A 24,000-nucleotide genomic window follows, 5' to 3' on the forward strand; every position below is an offset into this window, starting at 1 on the left:
TTGGTTCTTTGGGTGAAATTCCTGTAACATAAAATTATCCGTTTTAAAGTGAACACTTCAGGGGCATTTCAGACATTCAATGTGGTGCATTCGTCACCTCTGTCTAGAACTCAAACGTTCTCCTCACCCCAGAGGAGACTCCACACCCATTCAGCAGCCACTGCCCCTTCCTCCAGCCCTCCAGGCCCTGGCAACCAAGAATCTACTTTCTGTCTCTGGATTTACCTGTTCTGTGTATTTCACATGAATGGAATCAGACAGAATCTGACCTCTCGTGTCTGGCTTCTTTATTATAGCCTAATTTGTTTGAGAGTCATGCATGTGATCGCATGTATCAGTACTTCATTCCTTTTTATGACTGTTTCCCATTGTATGAATGGACATAATTCAGTTATCTGTCTACCCACTGATGACATTCAGATCATCTCCACTTTTTGGCTGTTGCGACTAAGCACTGCTACCCTCTTTGTTTTGATTGATGTATACTTTTTTTTTTTTTTAAGATTTTTTATTTCTCTCCCCTCCCCCCCCCCAATTGTCTGCTTTCTGTGTCCATTCGCTCTGGGTTCTTCTGTGACCACTTCTGTCCTTAACAGCAGCACCGGGAATCTGTCTCATTTTGTTGCATCATCTTGTTGGGTCAGTTCTCCGTGTGTGCGGTGCCATTCCTGGGCAGGCTGCACTTTCTTTCGCGCTGGGTGGCTCGCCTTACAGGGCGCACTCCTTGCGTGTGGGGCTCCGCTACGCGGGGAACACATCTGCGTGGCACGGCACTCCTTGCGTGCATCAGCACTGCGCATGGACCAGCTCCACGCAGGCCAGGAGGCCCAGGGTTTGAACTGTGGACCTCCCATGTGGTAAGCGGACACCCTATCCATTGGGCCAAGTCCTCTTCCCTGTATATATTCTTATATCAAAATGTGAAAGTGAAATCGAGAAATGCCATTCACACATGAGATGGAAAGGGAATATTTCCTCTTTCATACCTCTTCAGATTTGTTGTGGGTAAAGAATAAGAAATGTGTTGAGAAAATTACATTCCTGGTTAGAAAACCGAATGAACAGAGGCAAAGAGGCTGGAGCTTAAAGGAAGCGGAACTTCAGGTTGCCGCATCTGTAGTCCAAAGCTCGATGGGGAGAGGGGAGTCACGGGAAATCAGCCTCTGTGAGCCGGGTAAAGACCCGTAGCTGGGCTTCGCTCCTTTCTTCAGCAAAGAGTCCCTGCCCGTTGTAAGCCCAAGCCTGACATGACCGGTTCTCTTTATGAACATCAACCTGCCAGTTGTGGAGGCAGCAGTTGCTGGACGTTTGCCCAGACTCAGCTCACCTACAAATACTTTACCAATCATTATGAATAACAGAGCATGTGTGCTTGGACCAAAAGAGCCAGCAGAAGCAGTGTCATGGATGAATGAACTGCTGGGGGAAAGTAAGAACCTTTAAGGCATCTCCTCTATAACCCTACAGGGGGAAATCAGAGCAATTAACTACAACGTTCATAAGAAAAAATGGCAGATATACATGCATGTGCATGTTTAAATTATAAGGGAAGATAAGTAACATAGCAGTTGGTACGGAGAGGGCACATGGCAATGCTGGGTTTAGTTGTGTCTTCAGGCATCAGTTGATCTCTCCCCAGTGGTCATCCTCACACGTGGGTAGCCACTTCTTAAAGTCGGGTTCTTCCATAAAAATAAGTATCAGTAGCATTGTTGTTAAATATATTAAAAATAAATTTTAAATAGAAATTCCATCAGCATTATTTTTTGTTTAGAACCCTGTATACCTCTTATGAAACACTTGTGTATCATAGAAAGTTTGAGAAAAGTATGACCAGGTGGCTCAATTTCACCATTTATGGACCATTCGACCTTTATCAAATTTTTCATCTAAAATCTGGGATAATAACTTAGGGGGTTTGTGGGAAATTAAATTAGATAATTTAATTTGAAGACACACAGTACAATGCTTGGCATGGATGGGGGAGTTGCATCATACACATGCTTCACTTCTAAAATTCAACTCTGCGTCCTTCATTTTTGTTGTTGTTTTAAATGTGGCCCCTGACCACAGGCCAGCTATTTTATCGGGCGTGTATCTGAAGGAAGAGCAGTCTGTGAAATGCAGTAGGAAAATATGATGTTAGACTTACAGAAAGGCTCGTTTGACTCTGTATATGATTTTTACTTAACAGATTGACTTTAGAACTTAACATCTACATTAAAGGCAATAGCTAGCCTTGAAGAAATGTTTTGTGGACAGTGGTATTCTGTGGTTTACCCTTTATTTAGTGGATTTAAGACTTGCCTAGTTATGAGCTTAAATATTTATTAATATCCTTTATGGAATAAAGAGTTCTTATTTCTTTCTTGGAACAGAGGAAATGTATTATTTCATTTATTGCTAGGGCTCTTACTGGTTGATCCCAAATAATGCTAAAGACAGGCTGGTAAGAAATTTCCAGCCCATTTATGATTGAAGTACTAATAAAACCAATAGCATTCTTTATAACGTGTTTCTATGGCTATCAATGGGGGCTTTGTTTGGAGAATACCCCCCCATTGCTGTTATATAATGTTATGGGTAATACTCTGATAGCTTCTCTAATCTACTTACACAGTTTGCAGCATTTTCTCACACTGACTCTTGTTGTTCTAGTCAAGCAGACTGATTATATGAAATACTGTCTTAGGATATCTGAAGGCAGGGGAACTGGGAATAGATTCATGTGGCCTTGCTATTTTCTTATTGAGTCTCTAAAAGAGGCTTCCTGTTGATCATTCACTATTTTGAATCGCAGAAAAACTTAGGTAATTGAAGGGGATATGCATCAAACGGTAGAATTCTACATTTTATTCATATTAAATTACCAAAGAATGGAATGAATATGAATGTTTAAAAATGATCTTCCTTCAAGGGGTTTTCTGAGTTTCTGTAAGGTCCTTTTGGTACCAAGTTATTTAACTGACCTGATAGGAAAGTGGCCCACTTTGGTTGTTTACGACCTTTCCAAGAATGGTTGGGGCAGAAATTGTTTTTTTTCCCTGCTCAGACCTAACCTGATTTCTTTTTCTTTCTGCCTCTTCACCACCTGACTTGATAACATGTAATTCAAAGGGGAAAATCCAAACACCAGCTGCCTTCAGTTTATGAAATGCCTCAGATGTTTTCTCCCAAGAAGTCTTTAGCTTTTTGCTTCCCCCTCCCACTAAGAAAGGGCTATAGAGACACGTGTATAGGGTAGTTTGAATTTAAGCGTTTTAAGTTGTTTTTCCTTAAATTTATTCTATTTATATTGATTAGAGAGCAACAGAAGCATAGAGAATTAAGGACAAGTAAATTCTTCCACGGAAGCTTATAAGTAGTGAGATTTCACAAAGATCAGTAAATAAATATTTTAAACTTCCACTGACCTTATTAAAGTATACTGCCAGAAATATTCCTTTGAGCCAGTCTTATAAATTAATCATCTTCTTGCAAAACAGCTGTGGCAATTTGATATAATAAAAGGATGATGGTTGAGAAATCAGAAAATGGAGACTTCTTTTCTTGGCTCATTCACAGGAAGATTAAATGGCACGCTCAAGTCCCCAAAAAGAGGAAGCCATGCCTCAGGGGATTGAATGAGATGGTTTATCTTTAAAAGATTTTTCTGTGGATCCACACTCGAATTTAGAAACCATGCTAAAAACATACCAGGAAATTTGGGTGTGAGTAGAAGGTTCACCTCATGTGAGTTGCAGTGTTGTCTTAGTATATTATTCCCATTCTTACTTTAGAGTGTAAACAGTATTTAAGTCAGGATTCTGTTGGATAGAATGGATTGCACTCTAATTGGTTTAAGAAGGTAGTAAAGGGGAGCGGAGTAGCTCAAGTGGTTGAGTGTCTGCTTCCCATGTATAGGTTCTGGGTTCAACCCCTGATACCTCCTAAAACCAAAAAAAAAAAACAAATGAAAAAACCATCTATCATTGGGGAGCACTTGTAACTCAGTGGTTGAGTGCCTGCTTCCCATGTACGAGGTCCTGGGTTCAATATCCAATACCTCCTTTAAAAAAAAAAAAGGTAGTAAAATTACTTGCAGAGGTGTTGGGAGGGCTGAAGAGTCCAGGCTGAACTTCCAGGAGCAACTCTCAAAGTCACAGCACAGGACTGGGTCAGCAGGGAGCTGCAGCCTCTACCACAAACGGGAACCTGGACATCAGGAAGCTGCTGCCCCCTTGGAGAGCCACTGCTACACCTACCAACATCGGAGGCATCTTGTCTCTGTGTCAACCTAGGGAAGGACCTGTGCCCTCTGTCTGTCTCCCCAAATCCAGGTTTTGCCCCAGTGTTTCTGATCATTGGAACCTAAATCAAATCTGAAATTCTAGCCGCAGGGGAGTCTCGAGATTTCGTTCTTCCCACCTCTGTGTGCTGTTGGGGGTTGGAGTACATGTTGATGAGCCAGTCCCCTGTATCCACCAAATACTCAGTAAGCTAAATATTTCTGATAAATAACAAGCCTGCCTTTTGACAGTTTACGAAGCAGACCCACATACATCCCCCCTGCACCCGAGGTGGCTCCCTCATCTGTTTGCTCGTTGTTTGCACTTGTTGTCTTTGCTTACCTGCTTGTTGTCTTTTTTTTTTTTTTTTTGCTTGTTGACTGCACATTGTCTGTTTTTTCTTCAGGAAGCACTGGGAACTGAATCTGGAGCCTCCCTCCCGTGTGGGAGATGAGTGTTCAACTGCTTGGGCCACATCTGCTCCCTGCTCGTTTGTTTTACTTGCTGTCTGCTCGTTGTTTTGCTCACTGTCTACTCGTTGTTTATGTTTGTTTATCTTCTTTAGGAGGCACTGGGAACTGAACCTAGGGCCTACCGTGTGGGAGGCAGGCGCTCAACTGCTTGAGCCACATCTGCTCCCCTCCACATACATTTTACTTAGTGCTAGGGTCAAAACAATCTACATATAAGAAGGTTATTTCCAACCCAGCGAGTATCTTTTTAAAAAATGCAAAGTGGTATCTAACTCACAGCCTAAATGATTTTAGAGTTCGGGTCCTCCCTCCAGATTTGTTTATTTGTTCCCTACTAGTTCTGTCTCCACCTGCGTTTGTTTCTCATGGGAACTCCCTCTGCCTTTCCAACGCGATTGCCTCTTTACCATGCAGACCTGCGAGTGAAGACGCAGAGGCCGCTGAGGCTGACGCTCCCGGGCGGTGGCACGGCGTCTACGTTAACAGAACCTCCCCCACACCTCCGGAGCCGGCAGCCACTGTGAAGTCCCTAATCAAGTCATTTGACTTGGGACGCCCAGGTATTTATCACTGTAGCAGAACTCCAGTTCGAACCTTGGGTCAGTCGACACATCAAGCCCATCCCTGCTCCACGCTGGCCCCAGTGGGACACGCCCAGGGCTCTTCCTAGGTCACACCACCCGCAGCCACATCTGCGAGAGCCTGTGCCTTGCTGCAGCCTGGCCAGGGCTCCAGGGAGACAGGAAGAGGCTGGCTCACGTGTAACACAAATGCGTTTTTGCCACCTCTTCCTCTCCCTCCAGTCCCTGCCTTCTTCCGTTCTCTGCATCCCATAGCCATTAAATTCCTGTCTCTTCTTTGCCCTCATGAGATCCTGGGAGGAGCAACCAGACTTTTCATCTCCTAGGAAATGGAGCACTTGAACCTGTGCGTTTTGTGTTCCTGTGGGCTCCCCTGGTCGTCATCTTATAGATGCTTCTAGACTTTTATCCTGCCTGGTATCGCGTAGGACCTGTGCAGATCTGTCTTTCCTGATCTTGGTACATTCCCAAGTTTTTCCTGGAACTGTCTGGCTCCACACACAGTTCCCATTTATACCTTCCCATCTACATATCTGAGCAAAGTGCATATCTATGCTTTGTGCCTACACACACACAAATGCGGCAGTTAGAAGAAACAGAATGTGCATTTATCCACAGTAACAACATCTTTCTTCCCTTAACTGCCACAAACGTTCCCATCGTATTGGAAGGCGGGAGCAGTAGTGATTCTAGAAGGTACCTGGTTGTCTCTGCTAAAATAGTTTGCAGCTATTGATTAGATCAGGGTTAGAATTAGGCTACAAATACTGAAAGATATTGAAGCCCAGCAAGTCCATGAAGATGGAAAATGAATTAACAGTACTGGTTTGTGCAAGAACTTTCCTGAGCTCCCACCATAGAAGGCTCATTGCAGAGATATTTTCTTTTTCCTCCAGTGTCCTACATCTGAGACCAACCCCTGATTCCTCTTAGACCTCCACCTCTCACACCCCAGTTCAGCACTAGTCCAGAGGAGAAAAGAGTAAACTTTATCCGAAGCATCACGGGATACTTTTTTAGTCACCAAAAAAATGTAACAAGTCAAGAACTATTGTTTGCAATTTTGAATGGCCACTTCAAATACATAACCCCTTCTCTGTTTTTGGCAGGTGGAACTGGACAGAATATTTCTGTCCATAAGACGCCCAGAAGCCCCCTAAGCGCAATACCAGTGAGAACCACTCCAGCTGCTGCGGTTTCTCCAATGCAGGTATTGGAAGAGCCTTCCCTGGGGGGGGGGGCAGGGGGCAGGCGCCATGTGGCACCATCACAGTGTTTTGTACCCAAGCAACCAGAAGGGAAGTGGAAAACAACTGTTGTTTTTTTTTAAGGAACATCAAACATTATTGTCAATAAAACTAAAACTAATAATAATAATGAAACTTTTGCCCAAAATTACTTTTTTTTTTTTTAGGTACTAGGGCCAGGTATTGAACCCAGGACCTTGCATGTGGGAAGCTGGAGCTCAACCACTGAGCCACATCAGCTCCCCTGAGTTGTTTTTTGTTTGTTTGCTTGGTTTTTTGTTGTTGTTGTTTTTTCTTTTTTAGGAGGCACCGGGAACCAAACCCGGGACCTCTTGTGTGGGAAGCAGGTGCTCAACTGCTTGAGCCACAATCACTCCCAAAATTACATGTTTGGTGCCTGATGAAGGCCTAAGAGTGGCACCATAAAATGCATATACTTTGGTTAGTAATAACTCTTTTGCTTTGTTTTCCATAAGATCACATTTTCAGGGGTTTCCTTTAAATGAAGATAATAATTTTTACTAGAAATAGACATGGAACTAGATAATTTTCTCAAATAACTTTTAAAAAATGTCCCCAAAGTGAGAAAATGTTTACAGTTTATAAGTTTAATAGAGTTTATTGGACGCGGCCTATGTCACCCATGTGTCTTCTGAAGGTTTTCGGACCAGTGCTCCTTGGCGTTTTTCTAAGAACAGGGCTTTCAGTGTTATTAGGAACACCCAATTGGTTACTGATTGGAAATTAGAAGAAGAGGTGGCACTTCTCAACTCACTTTAAGAGGCCAGCATAGATTTGACACCTAATTCTGGCAAGGATATTAAAAAGTCAGTCAACGTCATGAAAATCCATGTAAAAATCCTGAGCAAAATATTGGCAAACCAAGGTCAGAGATATATGAAAAAGGTCATTTCAAGTGGGGTTTATTCCAGGAATGTAAGACTGTTTTAACTATTGAAAATGATCAAAGGAAGGAAAAACATATGATCATCTTAATAGGTAACTACTTGACCCTGATAAAACTCTTAGAAAAGTAGGAAGAGAAGGGAAATTCCTCCATTGGATAAAGGATACCTACAATATAATGACAGCAAACATCAGTCTTGGTAGTAAAATATTGAATGCTTTCCCACAAGATTGTGAATGCGGCAGGATGCCCTGTATTGTCACTGTTAACTGTCTTCAAAATCAAGATTTAAAAACAGTATGCCCCAAATATCATCTCTATGTGGAACATGGGTACACTGTACCCTCATGCGATGTGGAATGTGGGCCTTGAAAGGATGCTTTGAAAAGCCTCAAAATGGCCCTGCTCACCCATGGGCTCTGTCGAATGTACCAGGGTATCCATTACAGCCTTGTTTGTAATACAGTGTCAATGCCAATATTAATAGAGCATCAGGCAAATAAATGATGATGATAATAGCTAATGTTTATGGAGTGCTGTGTGCCATAAATAGATTTCAACTCATTTAATCCTCCCAGCCTCTGCCTGAGGGGAGGTACTACTTAGCACCATCCCCATTTTATAGATAAAGAATATATAGCACAGAGAACTAAGTAACGCAGCGTACACAGCTGGCTGGTGCCAGTCCACCGCAAGAACCGAGCTCTGATCCTTCCTGCTCGTATGGTCCCTGATACTGGCTTCTGGCGTGATCCGTCAGGATTGCGGAATATAACCCAGCAGAAAGAGTCCCAAGCAGTTTCCACGTCTGATGGAGAGTGACTGAAAAGACGTCGTAAGGAGAAAAAGCAAAATGGCATGCAAAACAGTTTAATATAATAGTAAGGGGCCATTTCTGTTTTCAGAAAACAGAGTACCTAGCCTCGAATATACTTAGAATAATTGTCCAGGAAGCACGTTCATGACACTGGGTCACCCTGATTACCCCTGGGGATAAGAACTGGGTGATGGGGGTAGAAGGGAGACTTTCTTTTCATTATGTAATCCTTTCCGGTCCTTTTTAGGACTGTGCCAATTGTATTGATTACCTGTTGAAATAAATAAGTTGTTTTAAAAGCACCCCACCCGCCGTGGCTCTCGTGCTTGAGGACTGTTGCATGTGCTCTGTGCTTGCCTGGTGTTTATTACGCTATTCCTGATGCCACAAGTTCACCCTGCTGTGTCCCCTGGGCTTTTGCAGAGGCATTCCACTTACAGCCACGTTCGGCCAGCTGGCAAAGGAGCGGCTCAGGGCTTGGACCTTCCGGACCTTCCCCTCGCAGGTAAAGTACCTTAAAAGTTCTTTCCACTGACTTTCTTAGAAAAGCTTAGAAAAATAATTGGTGGCATTTATCCTAAGCTATTTCAACCTCAAAGGTACGTGTGGCGAACAGTAGCTTCTAGCAGTAGAGCCAAGGAAAGAAAGACACGTTCTCCCCTAGGCGCCCTTCCCAGCATGCTTGTATCAGGAAGAAATGCCAAATTTTGTTCTCTTTTTTAAGACTAAATCTCAAGAGAATCTCTTCTAATCTTTAAAAAAATATAAAATAAATAAACAGGGGAAAAAAACCCTATTTTAAGTAAATAAATTATCTCATTCCAAATGTCTGTTGCTTCCACAATTCCTAAAATAATATGCCTCTTTTAGGATATCTTTGCCTTAGAATGTGACCCCCTCCCTGTTGTTATATCCTGTATTTTTGTGCTTGTCTCTTGTGTCTCTTTAATTCAAACCCTGATAATGCAGCAGCGGTTGTGATTGGCAGGGCTCACGGTGTCACGCTTTCCTTCGTGCTGACCCACGTGAAATGGCACTGCCTGGTGGACCTTGGCACTGACACATAGTGGCCGCCTAACACTGGTCCAGTTATTCGCCCTTGCTGTGCTTTGGTTTCCTCATCTCTACAATAGAAATACTACTACTTGTCTCATGGGATTGTCCCAAAGGTTGAGTTAACGTCCTTGAAGCACTTAGAGTGACGTCGGGTGTGAGGGAGGCTTATGGGAGCTGCTCTTAGCATCCCCTTACCTTCTGCTCAGTTCCCTACCAGTTCACATGCTCAGAACAGAAAAGAAAAATAGCCCTTCAGCCTCACAGAATGCTAAGGCTGCCCAGAATTCATGCCTCAGAGCTGTATTTATACTATTCCTCAGTCACTGTTATAAGGAAACGAAGAATAGAAAGAATACTAAATGGGGGGAGCAGATGTGGCTCAACTAGTTGCGTGCCCACCTCCCACATGAGAAGTCACAGCTTCAGTTCCTGGTGCCTCCTAAAGAAGAGGAGCAGATACAACAAGCAGACAATGAGCAGAAACAATGAGCAGACAGACGAGGGAGCCATCTCAGGGGTGGGGAGGGGAGAATACTACTAAAGGAATGATTTTCCTGGTGCCTGTAGGGTGGTTAGAAACCCAAAATCTGGTTCCTAGACTGCATAGATAGAAACACTTTTTTTCCAAGTATACAACAAAATTTCAATAACATGGTTGGAATAAAAATAAGAAATTCAAACTGGACTTCTTTTGGATCATGGCCAAATATAGCCAGGCTTATTCTTAACAACTATTATTTCTATGATGCCAGCTTTGCCCTTCAACCATAAAGTCTCTTTTACTTTACAACTTTATTATTTTCCTTCTGAAGCTTGATTTCTTTTTTCGTAGAGTTACAGGATTTTAGAATGGAAGTACTGACATAGAGGATTTAAAGACTAGCTCAAAAGTTCATTTGCTGCATTTTACATTTGAGAGAGTCAAGTCCCAAATTAAACGACTTACTTATGGCCTCGCTGATTTGGGGTAGATCTGAGTCTTTTCCTGATTCTTTCCACCTACCATGTTGCCTGTTGGTGGTAAAGCTGGCAGTTGCTCTGATCAGCATCTTCATAAAGAGGTCATAGAAGTTTATATTGGACTTTTTATTTAAAAACAAATCAGTTTTATTGGTACATATTAATAAGGCATATAATTCATCCAAAGTGTATAATCAGTGGTATTTGATATAATCGCATAGTTGTGCATTCATCACTTCAATTATTATTAGAGCATTTTCATTACTTCAATAATAATAAGCAAAAAAGAGAACAAAAAAAATCACCACTATTCAATCTCTGTGCTTCCTCTGCCCTACATAGCTGCTCTTTCTGGCTATTCTTGCACACTTATTTATTTTTAAGAAGTTTTATTGAGATGTAGTCCATACCATATGATCTATCCAAAGTATATAATCAGTAGCTTTTAGTATAATCAAAATTTTGTGCATTCATCACCACAAAAAAAATTTAGAACAGTTTCATTACTCCAAAAAGAAAAAGTCCACCCCCCCTTAGCAGTCACCTCTCAATTCCTCTATCCTTCTCCAGCCCTATATAACCACTAATCAAGTTTTGTCTTTATAAATACATTTTATATAAATGGGATCATACAATATGTAGTACTTTGTGTCTACATATTGTATGACATTGGACTTTAAGGCATAATAATGACTTCCAGTAAGAAGGAAACAATGAGCAAAGAGCAATGGGTCGTCTAAGGTTAGGTGAATGAGAAAACAGGGAAGGGATAAATGGTGATTGAGAAATAAGAAGGTTTGAGGCCCAACAGATTTGTGCAGAGGAGGAAGGTCAAAACAGAGTATCAAAATTCTGAGGGACTCAAGTTCTACGAGCTTGTTAAAAAGTGTAAAATGGGAACTGCTTTTATATTTTTAAATGGGAACTGGTTATATGCTCAGTGATATGTGTGTTTGGAAGCCTTTGAGCATAATATTTGTATCCTCTTCTCAGTTCCACCAGCTTTAGAGCTTCCTTTTGTGTATAGAATCCATTCTTGTAATTGACAAGATAAATAGCCAAGTCCAGACCACAGCAGCCGTTGCCCTGGAGTAAATAGTTTAGTGCCCCTGCCAGGCACCGGTCTGCCTCGGTGATTCTATTTACTATAATGAAGAAGGAAAATTGCTTGGTCTCAGGCTAGCCTGGGTTCACCTGAAGCTACAGAAGCAGGGATTAATGGGCTGTTTTTGTTGTTTTCTTTAGTGATGTAAACACTGTTTTCCTCTGCTCTTTAGAGCTAATTAGCCTCACTCCCAACCTTACTACCCATAATTGATGGCTATTAGCTGTAGAAATATTGTTTTCTTTCTTATTTCTGGTGTAATAGGAGGAGACCGTGCCTTCCACCTCATCTATGGTGTGGCATCTGGCAAATCACTTAATTCTCTGGGTTCCAGTTTCCTCTGTAAATATTTTTTTGTGTGTTTGTGTGTGCGTGGGGGGAGGGTCTTTTCGTTTGCTTTTTAAAAAACTTTTTTTCTTTGTTTTTTTTTTCCCTCTAAATTCAAACTACACCATCTCTAAAATTTTTCTCCCATTCTGCACTTTTGTGACTATTCAAGACTGGGGTTCTTAACCTTTTTTGTTCCACGGACCCCTTTGTCAGTCAGGTAAAAACCCCAGACTCCTTACTAAGTCCACACTCTACTGTGTATTATTTAATAAATATATCACACCCACACCAACACAATAATGTTTTGGATTTAAATTCAAGTTCATACCCCCCCCAAATCTTTCCACAGACCCTTTGAGGTCCACGGACCCCTGGTTAAGAACCCTTGCTTTAAGATCTCTCACCTGGAGGATTCAGCCTCTTTCATGACCTTTGACTAATATCATAGCAGAGGGGAGCCTTGGAAGAATGATTTTTTCCCTTGGTTATTTTTTTTTAAAGGAGGTACCAGGAGTCAAACTTGAGACCTCCCGTATGATAGGCAGGTGCCCAATTGGTTGAGCCACATCCACTTCCCTTTCCTTAGTTTTTATCGAGCCAGACCAGGTGACTGGAATGGCTTTTCTTGTTGTAAAATGGCCATCCTGCTTGGTTCCCAACCTTTTGTCTTTTGCCTCCCATGTTCTCATCTCCCTGCCGGTTTTCTTTCAGATACCCATCGATGAAAACAAAATACTTCTCCCAGGGCCGTGCAGTCCCGCAAGGCCCCGCGTGCAGAGAAGGGCCCTGCGCTTGGTGGAACGCTCTGCCGTCGGCGGTCTTGACATTGGCCGTAGTTAGTTTTTGAACAAGGGGCTCCCTTGGCTCTAGGCCCTGTCAGTGGCATGGTCAGCCCTGCCTGGAGAATCCTCTCTAGAAAGCACGGTGCCCCCATCTGCGTTTGTTACTCCTTAATCCAGAAACTACCTCGGCCGGCATTTTTGAGGTCTGCTGATTGGTCAGTTTGTACCTGAGAATCCAGCGTGATGATGGGTCACGTTTCTTCTTCGGGAGCCGGTGATTATGTCGTTTCCCGCACAGGTCTTCTAAAGGGAAGAGCCAACGGCCTGAAACCGGACCCTTACCTCCGAAAGAGCCCCTCCCTTGAGTCCCTGAACAGACCGCCTTCCCTGGGCTTCGGGAACACGAGACTGCTGAGCTCTTCCAGCGGGGGCTTGAAACCGCCGAGCAAGCTCAGGTACCACGTTGTAAACAGTGCGAAATCTGGAAAAAAAGAAAAAGTAACGTTGGGCCGCTCATCTGGTTCTTCCTTCTGCTTTATCCTCAATGCTCAGTTTACTGCTACACATCTCTCTCGGATGAAAATGATTAAGACCCAGTACCTGCCTTCAATGAGCCTAAGAGAAGGACCCTGGGCAGTAGTAGTATGCTAAAGCAAAACAAAGGTCCATAAAAAGAAAATAGGAGGGGAGCAGGGGTAGTGCGGTGGTTGAGTGCCTGCTTCCCATGTACCAGGTCCCAGGTTCAATCCCCAGTACCTCCTAAGAGAAAAAAAAAGGAAAGGTAGGGGGAGGGAGTGGCCTTCCTGCCAGGGGGCCATAAGATACCGTCACAAGCAGCCAGCCAACCACGGGCGGCTCAGTTTGACTACTAGACTGTGGGCTTCGTAGGGCGGCAACCCTGGCATATATGGAGTAGGCTGTCAGGATTTGTTGGGTAGGTGAATAGATTGGTAGGTTATTACAGCTGGAAAGACAGATGGTGCCATCTTATGGATGGCCTTAAAATGCCAAGGTACAAGGCTGATACTTTGATGAAGCATCAGGGAGCCCCTAAATTTGTGGGATTTTTGTTTTTTAAATAGTGATACAGTAAGATTGGACCTGTGCTTTAAAGAGGGGTCATCAGAACCCCATGGCATATTCGAAGGATCCAAGAGGCACTTCGACTCTTAGCAGAGACACATAGGGTGGCATGGGAGAGGAAGAGGATGGAGACTGGAGTGCGGTGGAAGGTTACTAAGAGCCAGTAACACTCCTGCTCTAACACTCCTGCCACCTCCCTTTTCAATTCTCTGGTTGTTCACGCCACTGGCACCCTCTTCAGGCCACTTCCTCTCCCTCCAGTCTCGCCCCTGCGTCTCTGTGTTGAGCGTCTCTGCGTCTCCGTCCTTCTAGAGCACTGAGCGCACCCTGCAGCAGACTCTCTCAGAAACCTCCCATGACTTTGTTTTCCATCCGTAGGTCCCAACCCCTTACCTGGCCTTCAGGAGGCTCCCCAACTCAATCCCACCCCAGACTTCCTGCCTGAATGTTCCAGCCTTTCATTCCACCTAAGCCTGCTTTACTCCCTGCCATCCTAATATAACATGACATTTCTGACTCCAAGTTCTTCTAAAATTTGGGTCTGAGTTGTCATTCCTTAGTTCTTTCTCATTCCTACTTCTCCTTCAAGGTCAAATCTGAGGATTTTTAGCTAAAACTACCTTGGGAGTACTGATATCCCCCTTTTCTGACTTCAGTATCTACACTCGTTTGGGTGTTTAATTCACGCACTGCTTTGCAGTTTTGCTAAGTGATGTGTCATACACATTCCTTTGTCCCAGTTAAGGTTATAATTTAGTGCTCTGTAAACACTTCATCTTACATTTTGGTAACTTCCTTAGCCCCTTGCATTATGCTACATACACAGCACATCCCTCAATAAACACTTACGAATGGGCAGATGGATGAATATACAAAATCGGCTACTTGAGGATTAAATAAATGCATAACTAGCAATATAAGTATTCAAAAGAATTCATGAAAGTCTGAACAGTTCTTGTTGTAACTTGGGGTTAGCCTGTACTTGATCCAAAGAGATGAAGTCACATCTCCGAGGTTTCATTTAAAGCCCCAGATATTACACACCAGTCTTGTTTACATGCAAGAGATCTAAATAATCAAAACAAGTGTCAAGGATCAGAATGGTACTATTCTGAAATTGCTCTTTCTTTTATGCCAGAAGTACATATAAAATACAAAAGACCACGTATATGTTAATACATTATATTATACCCTTCATAGTGAGTGATTAAGTTAGTGAAATTTATCTCAAATTTATGTTCATATCATTGCCATAAACCAGTGACAGGCTAGAAATTACTTACTGTGGAAGTCCTCATCCTTTTTTTTGAAACAGGTGGGGTGGGTTGGGGTGGGGGTGACTGTATCTAGTTACCTTTATATTTTTTAAAAGAAAAATGTTTAGTGAGTGTCCTGGCCATCCATTTATAAAGAAACTCTTTTCCAGACCTTCATTTCACTTTTCTCTAATTGTCAGGCATAAGGATTCAGTTCTCAGGGATAAATGAGACCATGTATAGTAAACACAAGAAAAGTCACCACAACTGTGTTAGCTAACAGCATCTCTAAGCACAGAAACCCAAGGACTTGAGCTTATCAGTCCGCCAGATACAAGGAAAGAGTCATCAAATTATATGAAAAAACTTTAAATTCAAATATGAACTGTATTTCTTAAAATCTTTCTACCTTAATTCATATTGCTGAGGTGTAGAATCTCTAGATTCATCCTATGTCTCTTTTAAAAACCATTTAAAAATATTTTTATTAATGGATGGTGTATTAGTCAGCCAAAAGGTATTGATGCAAAATAGCGAAATTGGTTGGTTTTTATAAAGGATTTTTATTTGGGGTAGTTGCTTATGGATACCAGGACATAAAGCATAAGTTACTTCCCTCACCAAAGCCTATTTTCATGTGTTGGAGCAAGATGACTGCTGATGTCTGTGAGGGTTAAGGCTTCCTAGGTTCCTCCTTCCAGGGTCTTGCTTCTCTCTGGGTTCAAGTTTCCTTTCTTCCCAGGGCTTGCTTCTCTTTTCTCTGTGTGCTTACTTCCTGGGGCTCCAGCTTAAGGCTTCAGCATCAAACTCCAACATTAAGAACCCTCGACTCTGTCCTTTGCCATGCCTTTTATCGTAATGATGTGGCCCAGTCAAAGCCCTAATCATAACTCATTCATGCCCAGAATAGACCAGATTATAAACATAATCCAATATCTATTTTTGGAATTCATAACCATATCAGACTGCTACAGATGGATAGAAAATAAAAATTTAAAAATACGTGTAAGGTATGAAGAATAACAATACAGCAGACACCCACCTGTACATTCACTTCCCACTATAAAGAAGACTATTATTACTTTTGAAATTTCCTACCAGCCCCTTTCCAATTACACCACCATCTGCAAGGTAACACATCCACCCCAAATTTTATATTTGTCTTCTCTGGCTCTTCTTTATAGCTTTACCAAAGTTTCCTTGCATCCCCCAAAAATATAAACAATTCATTATTTAAATTGTGTGTTCTTGAATTTTGTATAAGTGGAAACATAACTGTGTTTCCATATTGTGCTCCTCATATTCATTGAAATAATTGTGTACATCTAGAATTCATTAGCTTTTACTATATAGTGTTCCATTGGATGAATGTACCACAATTTATCCATTTTCCTGTTGGTATACATTTAGTTGTTACCCATATTTCACTGTTCTGAGAAGTACTGCTGTGGACATATATCTGCTGATATACATCTATTAATAGGAGTACCACACACCTGCAGAGCTGTGCATATGTGTTTTTTGCAGGTGTGCTTTATTCAAATGATAGTGCACTTAAAAAAATGAAAGGCTGGATGGGTGGAGAGACAGATGGATTTTAAAAACAAACAAGTAGAACAAAGCACAACTCTCCCCACACACCCCGATAGCCAAGAAGCACTGCGTAGTTTTCATTCATATCACGAGACCTAATAGAAATGTTATGAACATGACTCATTAGATTGTTTCTTTACAGTCCCAGTGGATAAACCTCAACTTTTGCTTTTTCTGATCTAATTATTTACTTCTGCCTAATTGAGGGTTCCAGAAATGAGCATCTTCTCTTGACCACATGCTCTTCTGTCTCCCTAGTGTGGAAAGAAGAGACCCTTTGGCAGCATTGGCCCGGGAGTACGGTGGCTCCAAGCGCAATGCCCTGCTGAAATGGTGCCAGAAGAAGACAGAGGGTTATGCGGTAAGGGACAATGTCAGCCAGCTGCTACACAGCTCTGACAGTGCCAGTGTGTGTTCCGGTGTGTACATGCTGGGGGGGCCAGTCTCCGTGCAGTCATCGTCTTTCCAATTTCCTGAGCAGGGCTGCCATGTGGGGTTTGCTACTATGCACTGCACGAAGGCACCCAGACAAGGGAACACCCAGACAAGGGGCCGAAGTCCCGCCTGCACTCCATTCAGCAAATCATGCACCTGTTGCAGGGCTGCATCTCCTGCGGGAAGGGGATACCTTTTTCTTTGTCCAAACAAGACATAAGCTCTCCAAACTGTGCCCTCCAACAGGCTCCTTCAACCAAAGAACACAGCTGTTACTAAATTGTCCTCACAGAAGGGGTGCCTTTTCACACAAAAAAGGCCCCCTGTAGGCTGACCCCAAATTTTTCCGGAAATTTTCTTTCCATTACTCTGAGTCGTTTGCATTTACTTTAAGGCTTTTGGTTTACTAGGACAGTATCTGTTTTCTAGGAAGGTTAGACAAGGAAGTAATAGTACCTGATATATTTTTAAGCTTTTTATTGTGAAATATCACACATAAAGATAAAAGTGCATGAAATATAAATTATAGCTCCTTGAATTACTTTCAGGTGAAAACTCATGCAGTCTCTCTCCAGAGGCAGAAACACAGAGCACTGCTGGCGCCTTGGAACCTTTCATATGACCTTTTCCCATCAAAACCCCTCCCTCCCTCCAGAGATGACCGGTATCCTCAGGCATTTGCTTTTCCTTATAGTATTTTACAATAGTATGCATCCCTAGATACTACATTAGTTTTCCCTGCATTTGAATTTTTATATAAATGGGATTAAAAAAACGATATAATATATGCCTCTGGCCATTTTCACACAGTATTCAGTAATATTTAGATTTATCCATACTGTTGCATATAGCCAGGGTTTGTCCATTTTCCTAACCATTTAGGAACCCACTGTATGATTATACCATTATTTTTCCATTCTGTTACTGGTAGACATATGAATTATTTCTCATTTGCAGCTATCACAGATAGTGCCAGAATGTTCTTGTATATGTCCTTAAAAACATACATGCTTCCTGTTGGACATATACCTAATTATAGGCCATAGACTTTGCGGAGTTAATTATAGTAAATAGGTTTCCAAAGTGGTTGTATAATTCACATCCCACCAGCAACTTATGAGAGATCTATTTATTTCTCTACATTCTTACCAACACTTAGTATTGTCGGTATTTTAAATTGTGATTTTTATTGCATTTTCCTGCTGTCGAATGAGGTTGAGCACCTTTGTATATGCTGTCTGTTTGGATAGTCCCTTTCAGCCATTTTTTAAACTAGATTGTCTTTCTTTTCCTTATTACTTTTAGGTGTTCTCAATATATTCTGAATATAAATCCTTTGTCAATTAGATATATTGAAAGTATCTTCTCCAAGAGCGGCCTGAATTTTCACTCTCTTAATGGTGCTTTTTTGATGAACAGTGTTCTCAATTTTAATTTATCTGTCTTTTTCTAATGGTTCATGCTTTTCCATATCCTGTTTAAGAAATCTTTGTCAGTCCCAAGGTCATGAAGGTATTTTCCTATGTGTTCATTTAGAAGCTTTATTGTTTTACCTTTTGCACTAAATAGAAACCCTTGATAAAATTGCCAACCCCTATTCCATTCTTCTCACTGAACCCTTGCTTTCCCATACCTTTACTGTGTTTTGCTGAAAATCCTGAAGATGCTAAAACCCCAAAGCACTCCCTTCCCAACCTCAAGCTTGGGGGGGGTGGGGGGGCAGTGCAGCGGGGCTACGTGTTCAGACAGAGAAACTAGCAAGAAAGCAAACCCCCAAAAAACTGAGCCCAGGTAGTTAAGAAACAGGGCTGGGATTCTCTCTGTAACTTCAGCAGTCAGGTGTCATAAAACCAGAACCTTCCAGGAATATAAGCATCTTGAATCTTTTTTCTTTGACATTTACTTTCTTTTCATTTTATGTTAAAAGAAGAAAAAGAAAAAAAAAGTCATGTTAATGTGAGTGAACAATAAGAGAGCACCTAGGGAAGCAGATTTGGCCCAACGGATAGGGCGTCCACCTACCACATGGGAGGTCCAGGGTTTAAACCCAGGGCCTCCTGGCCTGTGCGACGAGCTGCCCCACGCACAGTGCTGATGTGCGCAAGGAGCGCCCTGCCACATGGGTGTCCCCCGCATCGGGGAGCCCCACGCACAAGGAGTGCGCCCTCACAGGGAGCCGCCCAGCGCAAAAAAAGTGCAGCCTGCCCAGGAGTGGCGACACACACATAGAGCTGCCGCAGCAAGATGACGCAACGAAAAGGCGTAGATTCCCTGGTGCCGCTGACAAGAATCCAAGTGGACACAGAAGAACACACAGTTTAATGGACACAGAGCAGACAATGGAGGGGGTGGGGGCGGAGAGAGAAAAATAAAAAATTAATCTTAAAAAAAAAAGAGGGCACCCAAAGCACAAACTTCCTCATGACCCGTTTTTTCCCTCGTAGCTACCTATCCACTCACTCTTCAGCCCCATCTGTGGGGGCCATGTCCCTGGCAGTGTCCAGCAGCCGGTTAGCCATGCGCCCAAGGAAATGGAAAAGATTAAGTCAGAGCAAGAAGGCTGACCTCAGTGGACTTTAGGGTAAAGGAAATAGGAATAGTAGAGGAAAAATGAAGAAAATAATTAAAAAGAGTATATGGAATGAGGTTTTCACTGGCTGAGTCCCATGGGCTTCTCATGGTTGACTGAACTGTCATTTCCCCTACCTCTTAGAAGTGGATTGAGGGAAGCGCTGATTAGATATAAAAAGACAATTAAAAATTCTAACGGAATTGGCCCTTTAAGATGTAATGCTGTTATAATTGGACTGCAGGGAAGAGAGAGACAATAAGATATTTCCAGTCACACGCATGTGAATAATATTTCCTGCTGTGGTGATTTTTTTTTCTTTTATGAACATCTTGAACTAGTTTTCAAAACATTTTGTGTTTGATGAAACCCAAAACCCATTTTGCCTGAGGAGTAGTTTTCATTCATTGTTAAATCTCTGAATTTAGAGAGAAATATAAATCAGATATGCCTGGTTTTCATACTCTTCAAAAATATTCTTCGACTCATCTTGTTTGTCCAAGGGGCATCATAGCCTTCTAACGCTTGTTCTCTCCAAATTAGGAAGCCAAAAATGAATTTTGATTAAAAACCCAGGTCGTTCACAGTCTTTTTGAAAATCAATAGCCATGTGCGTTTCAGCCTGAAATGACATTTTTACCGCACGTCATAGTATAACATGATAGGTTATGTCAAAACTCTCCATGTGTTACGTCAAAAGACTTTTTATTGAGGGGCCTATTCAGCAGTTTAGGTGCCGGGAATTCAGCAGCAAGTGAAGCTGGGAAATGTCCCTGCCCTCGGTCAGCGGATGTGGCTCCAGCAGTTGGGCTCCCATCTGCCATAGAGGAGGTCCAGGATTCAATGCCCAGGGCCTCCTGACGAAGGCGAGCTGGCCCGTGCAGAGTGCTGCCCCCCGCGGAGTGCTGGCACAGCAAGATGACACAACAAAGAGACACGGAGGAGAGAGAGTAAGAGACGCAGCAGACCAGGGAGCTGAGGTGGTGCAAGAGAATGATCACCTCTCACCCACTCTGGAAGGTCCCAGGATCGGTTCCCGGAGCCCCCTAATGAGAAGACAACAGACACAGAAGAACACACAGCGAATGACACAGAGAGCAGACAACGGGGCGGGGGGGGGCCATAAATTTAAAAAATTAATAGTGAAGTACAGGGGAGCAGATGTAGCTCAGTGGTTGAGCACCTGCATTGCATATATGATGTCCTAGGTTCAATCCCTGTTACCTCCTAAAGGAAAAAAAAAAGTAAAGTACATACTTACTAGAAGGGGATATGTGCTGTAGAGAAAAATAAAGAGGGAAGCGTTACTGGATTTTATCTAGGTTCTTTGTCCTGCAGAATGAATTTCAAGAGTAGGCTGAGTGAGTTAGGCCAGTAAATTATTCAGGTAGGGAGGAAAGAGAAATGGGAGGAAATAACAGATCAAGGGTCCCAAGTAGAGAGGAAGGGGTTGAAAAATGACAAAGCGGGCTGATTTACAGACTACGATTCCCCATTACAGGTTATAAATGCTCAGGTTTTATTTGGGTGGCCACATGGCAGAGGAAAAACAAGAGCAGTGCTCGGAGGGCAGGAACAAGTTCACAGGCGAGAGAGGGCACTAGAGAGAGAGGAAGAGACCGCGAGTGAGCGAGCTTAGGCCTCGTGCTGGCCTTTTTGAACTGTTGATTATCCCATCCTTTTGCTAATGGCAGGGGAGGAGTTCCAGCTGTTCACCTTTTTGATTGGTTATTGCCCCCATCAATCTCCCAGGAAGGCCCAATGATAAAGTCCTTGGGGAATATCCGGGGCTCCTCCTGGCTTCCAGAGGAAGTCTTCTTCTGAGTGGCAGAATCTTGGGAAAGGTCTTCCAGCAGCCACCTTGGGGTTGCTGATGTCCACGTGGACTTCTTCCCAGGTTCCAGATCCATCTATTGATTCCCTAACTTACTAACCTGCTTCAGAAGGAGGATTGGGAATGTTGGGTGCATAGATCTGATATTAAACACGAATATCGTGTTTAACCTATGACAGCTGACAGGTGACTGAGAAGGCGAGGGTGTTTGCGGTTTCCTAAGTCTTTTTCGCGGAGCGCCGGGCTTGGAAAGTTAGTATAAGGGAGTCATCGTTTTCGTGATTCTCTCCGTTGGGGTTTAAGTATTACGTGGTGGCCTCTTGCGACACACTGAGAAGTTAGAATAGCAGTCCAGGGCCGGGTTCCGCTGGCCGGCCTCCTGAGGTGGCCCCAGGATGGAGCCGAGTGACAGTACCCCAGCAGTCCCTTCAGAGCTCGAAATGGCTGTCGCGGGAGAGGGGCCCTTTCCAGGCCTTCTGGTCAATTCAGATAACATGGCAATGATACCAAGTTCAGCCTTATAAGAAACATAATTTGAAAAGTCTTGCACCAAACATGGCAAAGTATTTTTATTGCCTTCATCTCAGTCCCTGTATGTTGTTTTCTGTGGCTTTGTAACAAAAGGCCATAGAAACGTTAAAACAACACCTGTGAGTCAGAATCCCAGCCTCTCGCGGGTGAGCAATGAGGTGTCTGCTCAGCGGCATTCCACCCCGGAGGCTCTGGGGAAGAATCCTCTTCAGGCTCCTGCAGGCGGTCACTGCAGGGCGGAGGTCCCCGTTTTCCTGCTGCCTCCTGGCCGGGGTCCCCTGCAGCCCCCTCCACCTTTAAGGGCGCCGAGTCCCCTCCCACCACCTCCACTCTCTGACTTCCTCTCCCACTTCGACTTTCGACAGCTCCTGTTTCGGGTCGGCGCACCCGATAACCTCGGGCCTCAAGGTTCATTGATCAGTAACCTGAATGACATCTGTAAAAACCCCTGTTGCCACGTAACGCTTCACAACACCAAGGGGTGGGGGGGCCATCTTAGGGTCCCGCCTGCAGCCGCCGCACTCAGGGCTCTCAGTTCCGACCACGCCTTGAAATTGCCTGGAGAGCTATTAAAAAATAGGGTGCCTGGGCCCAACCCAGGGCCCAAGGAGTCACACTCCGGAGGGCGGGGCCCAGGTGTCAGCCTTTTCTTTTTGAACTGTACAGGTGACTGCACCTGTGCAGGCAGCATTGGGAACCAGAGACCTAAAACGCCTCAGAGAACCCTTTCTAGTTCCGTATCTAACTTGCCAAGAACCACGATGTTATAAAAGAAGAGACCCCACAGGCAAAAGAATTTATCTACCAGGACAGTGAATCATCTGATCTCTGGAATTCTGTGCCAGTCATGCCACTACATTAGTTTTCGGTTGTTGCAAACAGCCAGGCGCGTAGCAGCTATGAGCAGCACCCTGCCGTGAGCCCGCCGTCCCTCCTCCCGGAGGTCAGGTGCAGGCGAGTTCCGCTGGGCACCCTGCTTTAGGCACTCCCGAGGCCAAGTGCAGGTGTCAGCCAGGTGGGGCTCTCACCTGGAGGCTCCGGGAAAGAATCCCTCCAGGGTGTGAGCAGAATACGCCCTTTTAAAACTGCCCTGTGGCCTTGACCCAGCCAGCGGTGCAGGTGAGTCCCGGCCTGTCGGGGCCCCAGGAAGGCAGCCGAGGGGGCTCAGGTAGAGGCGGGGTTTGGGGGGGCCGTGCCTCCTCCTGCTTCTCGGAGGCGACGAGGACTCCCCAGAGCTGAATCCCAAGGTCCCTCAGGGCGCTTCCGGCCAGAGGGAAGGCGAGGCAGGCGCAGCCGTCGGCTCGCTGGGCTCTGAGGGCGCCAGCACGGGAGAGGGTGCCGGGGAGCCTGGGGACCGCCTGGGGCTGTGCCCTCAGAGCCGCCGGGGCCCCTGCTGCGTTTCCGGGGGTCCATAAGACCTCGGTGTCCTGAGCTCTCCTCCCGTAGTCCTGGCCAGCGCGGGCCCCCGCGCCGCGGAAGAGCCGGGCCGGCGCCGGAAGCGTGCTTCCTGGAGGCGCTGCCGAGTCAAGCCTTGCACAGGTGAAGGCCAGGCGTGAAGCCTTCTGACAGGCAAGGAGAGCGCGCCCTGTGTGCACAACGGTGGCACTTTATCCCACGGCTCCCGCGTCCATTTGCTGCTTTAAAGTGAACATTCAGTTTCTTTTAACATGTTCTGCGTGTTAGCTAATAAACGCCAATTCCTATAACAACCTGTTTCACAAGCTTCGTGACCAAAATATGCCTCACGGGTAAATAACGGCTTCATTCCTGAGAGACTAAACAGTAACAACAACAACAACAAGGTAAATAGTTTAACAACTCAGGGAACTGCTCAAGCTTTATCAGGGAATTTTGAAGAAAATCACTGAACGATGAGTAACAGAAGCTCCACAGGTTTAAATTCAAATAAGACCTTTGTCCTTTCTGACTAGCGTTTTCCTTATCTTACTTGGGTAAGAAAGTTTCGTGACAGAATTCACTTGTCAGCAACATTATTTCTTCCCACATCATCCCCTCACATATCATCGTGAATTCATGGCTTATCTTTTCATTTTAACCAAGGCTGCATGAAAACTTGGGGGGCTTATAATTTTGCTTCACAAGCACTGAGGCCAGAAGAGTGAGATTGAGAGCGTGAGTGGGGACCTGGGTGAGGCTCTCGAAAGAGGAGTCG

The 24,000-nt window shown here is 44.0% G+C and overlaps 1 protein-coding gene across 8 annotated transcripts in view; it reads left to right on the top strand.

The window, feature by feature from the left end:
* Positions 1 to 24,000, top strand: part of SPECC1 (sperm antigen with calponin homology and coiled-coil domains 1) — a 301,574-nt gene that overhangs the window by 220,068 nt on the left and 57,506 nt on the right. For all 8 annotated transcript variants that reach the window (XM_012523888.4, XM_012523964.4, XM_012523907.4 and 5 more), the window contains 5 exons: positions 5,156 to 5,301; positions 6,432 to 6,532; positions 8,717 to 8,798; positions 12,825 to 12,981; positions 16,717 to 16,819. In XM_012523888.4, coding sequence (XP_012379342.2) covers positions 5,156 to 5,301; positions 6,432 to 6,532; positions 8,717 to 8,798; positions 12,825 to 12,981; positions 16,717 to 16,819 — 589 coding nt within the window. The remainder of the gene's footprint in view (positions 1 to 5,155; positions 5,302 to 6,431; positions 6,533 to 8,716; positions 8,799 to 12,824; positions 12,982 to 16,716; positions 16,820 to 24,000) is intronic.

The sequence above is a fragment of the Dasypus novemcinctus genome, chromosome 21 (assembly GCF_030445035.2).
Source record: "Dasypus novemcinctus isolate mDasNov1 chromosome 21, mDasNov1.1.hap2, whole genome shotgun sequence".
Lineage (NCBI taxonomy): Eukaryota > Metazoa > Chordata > Mammalia > Cingulata > Dasypodidae > Dasypus > Dasypus novemcinctus.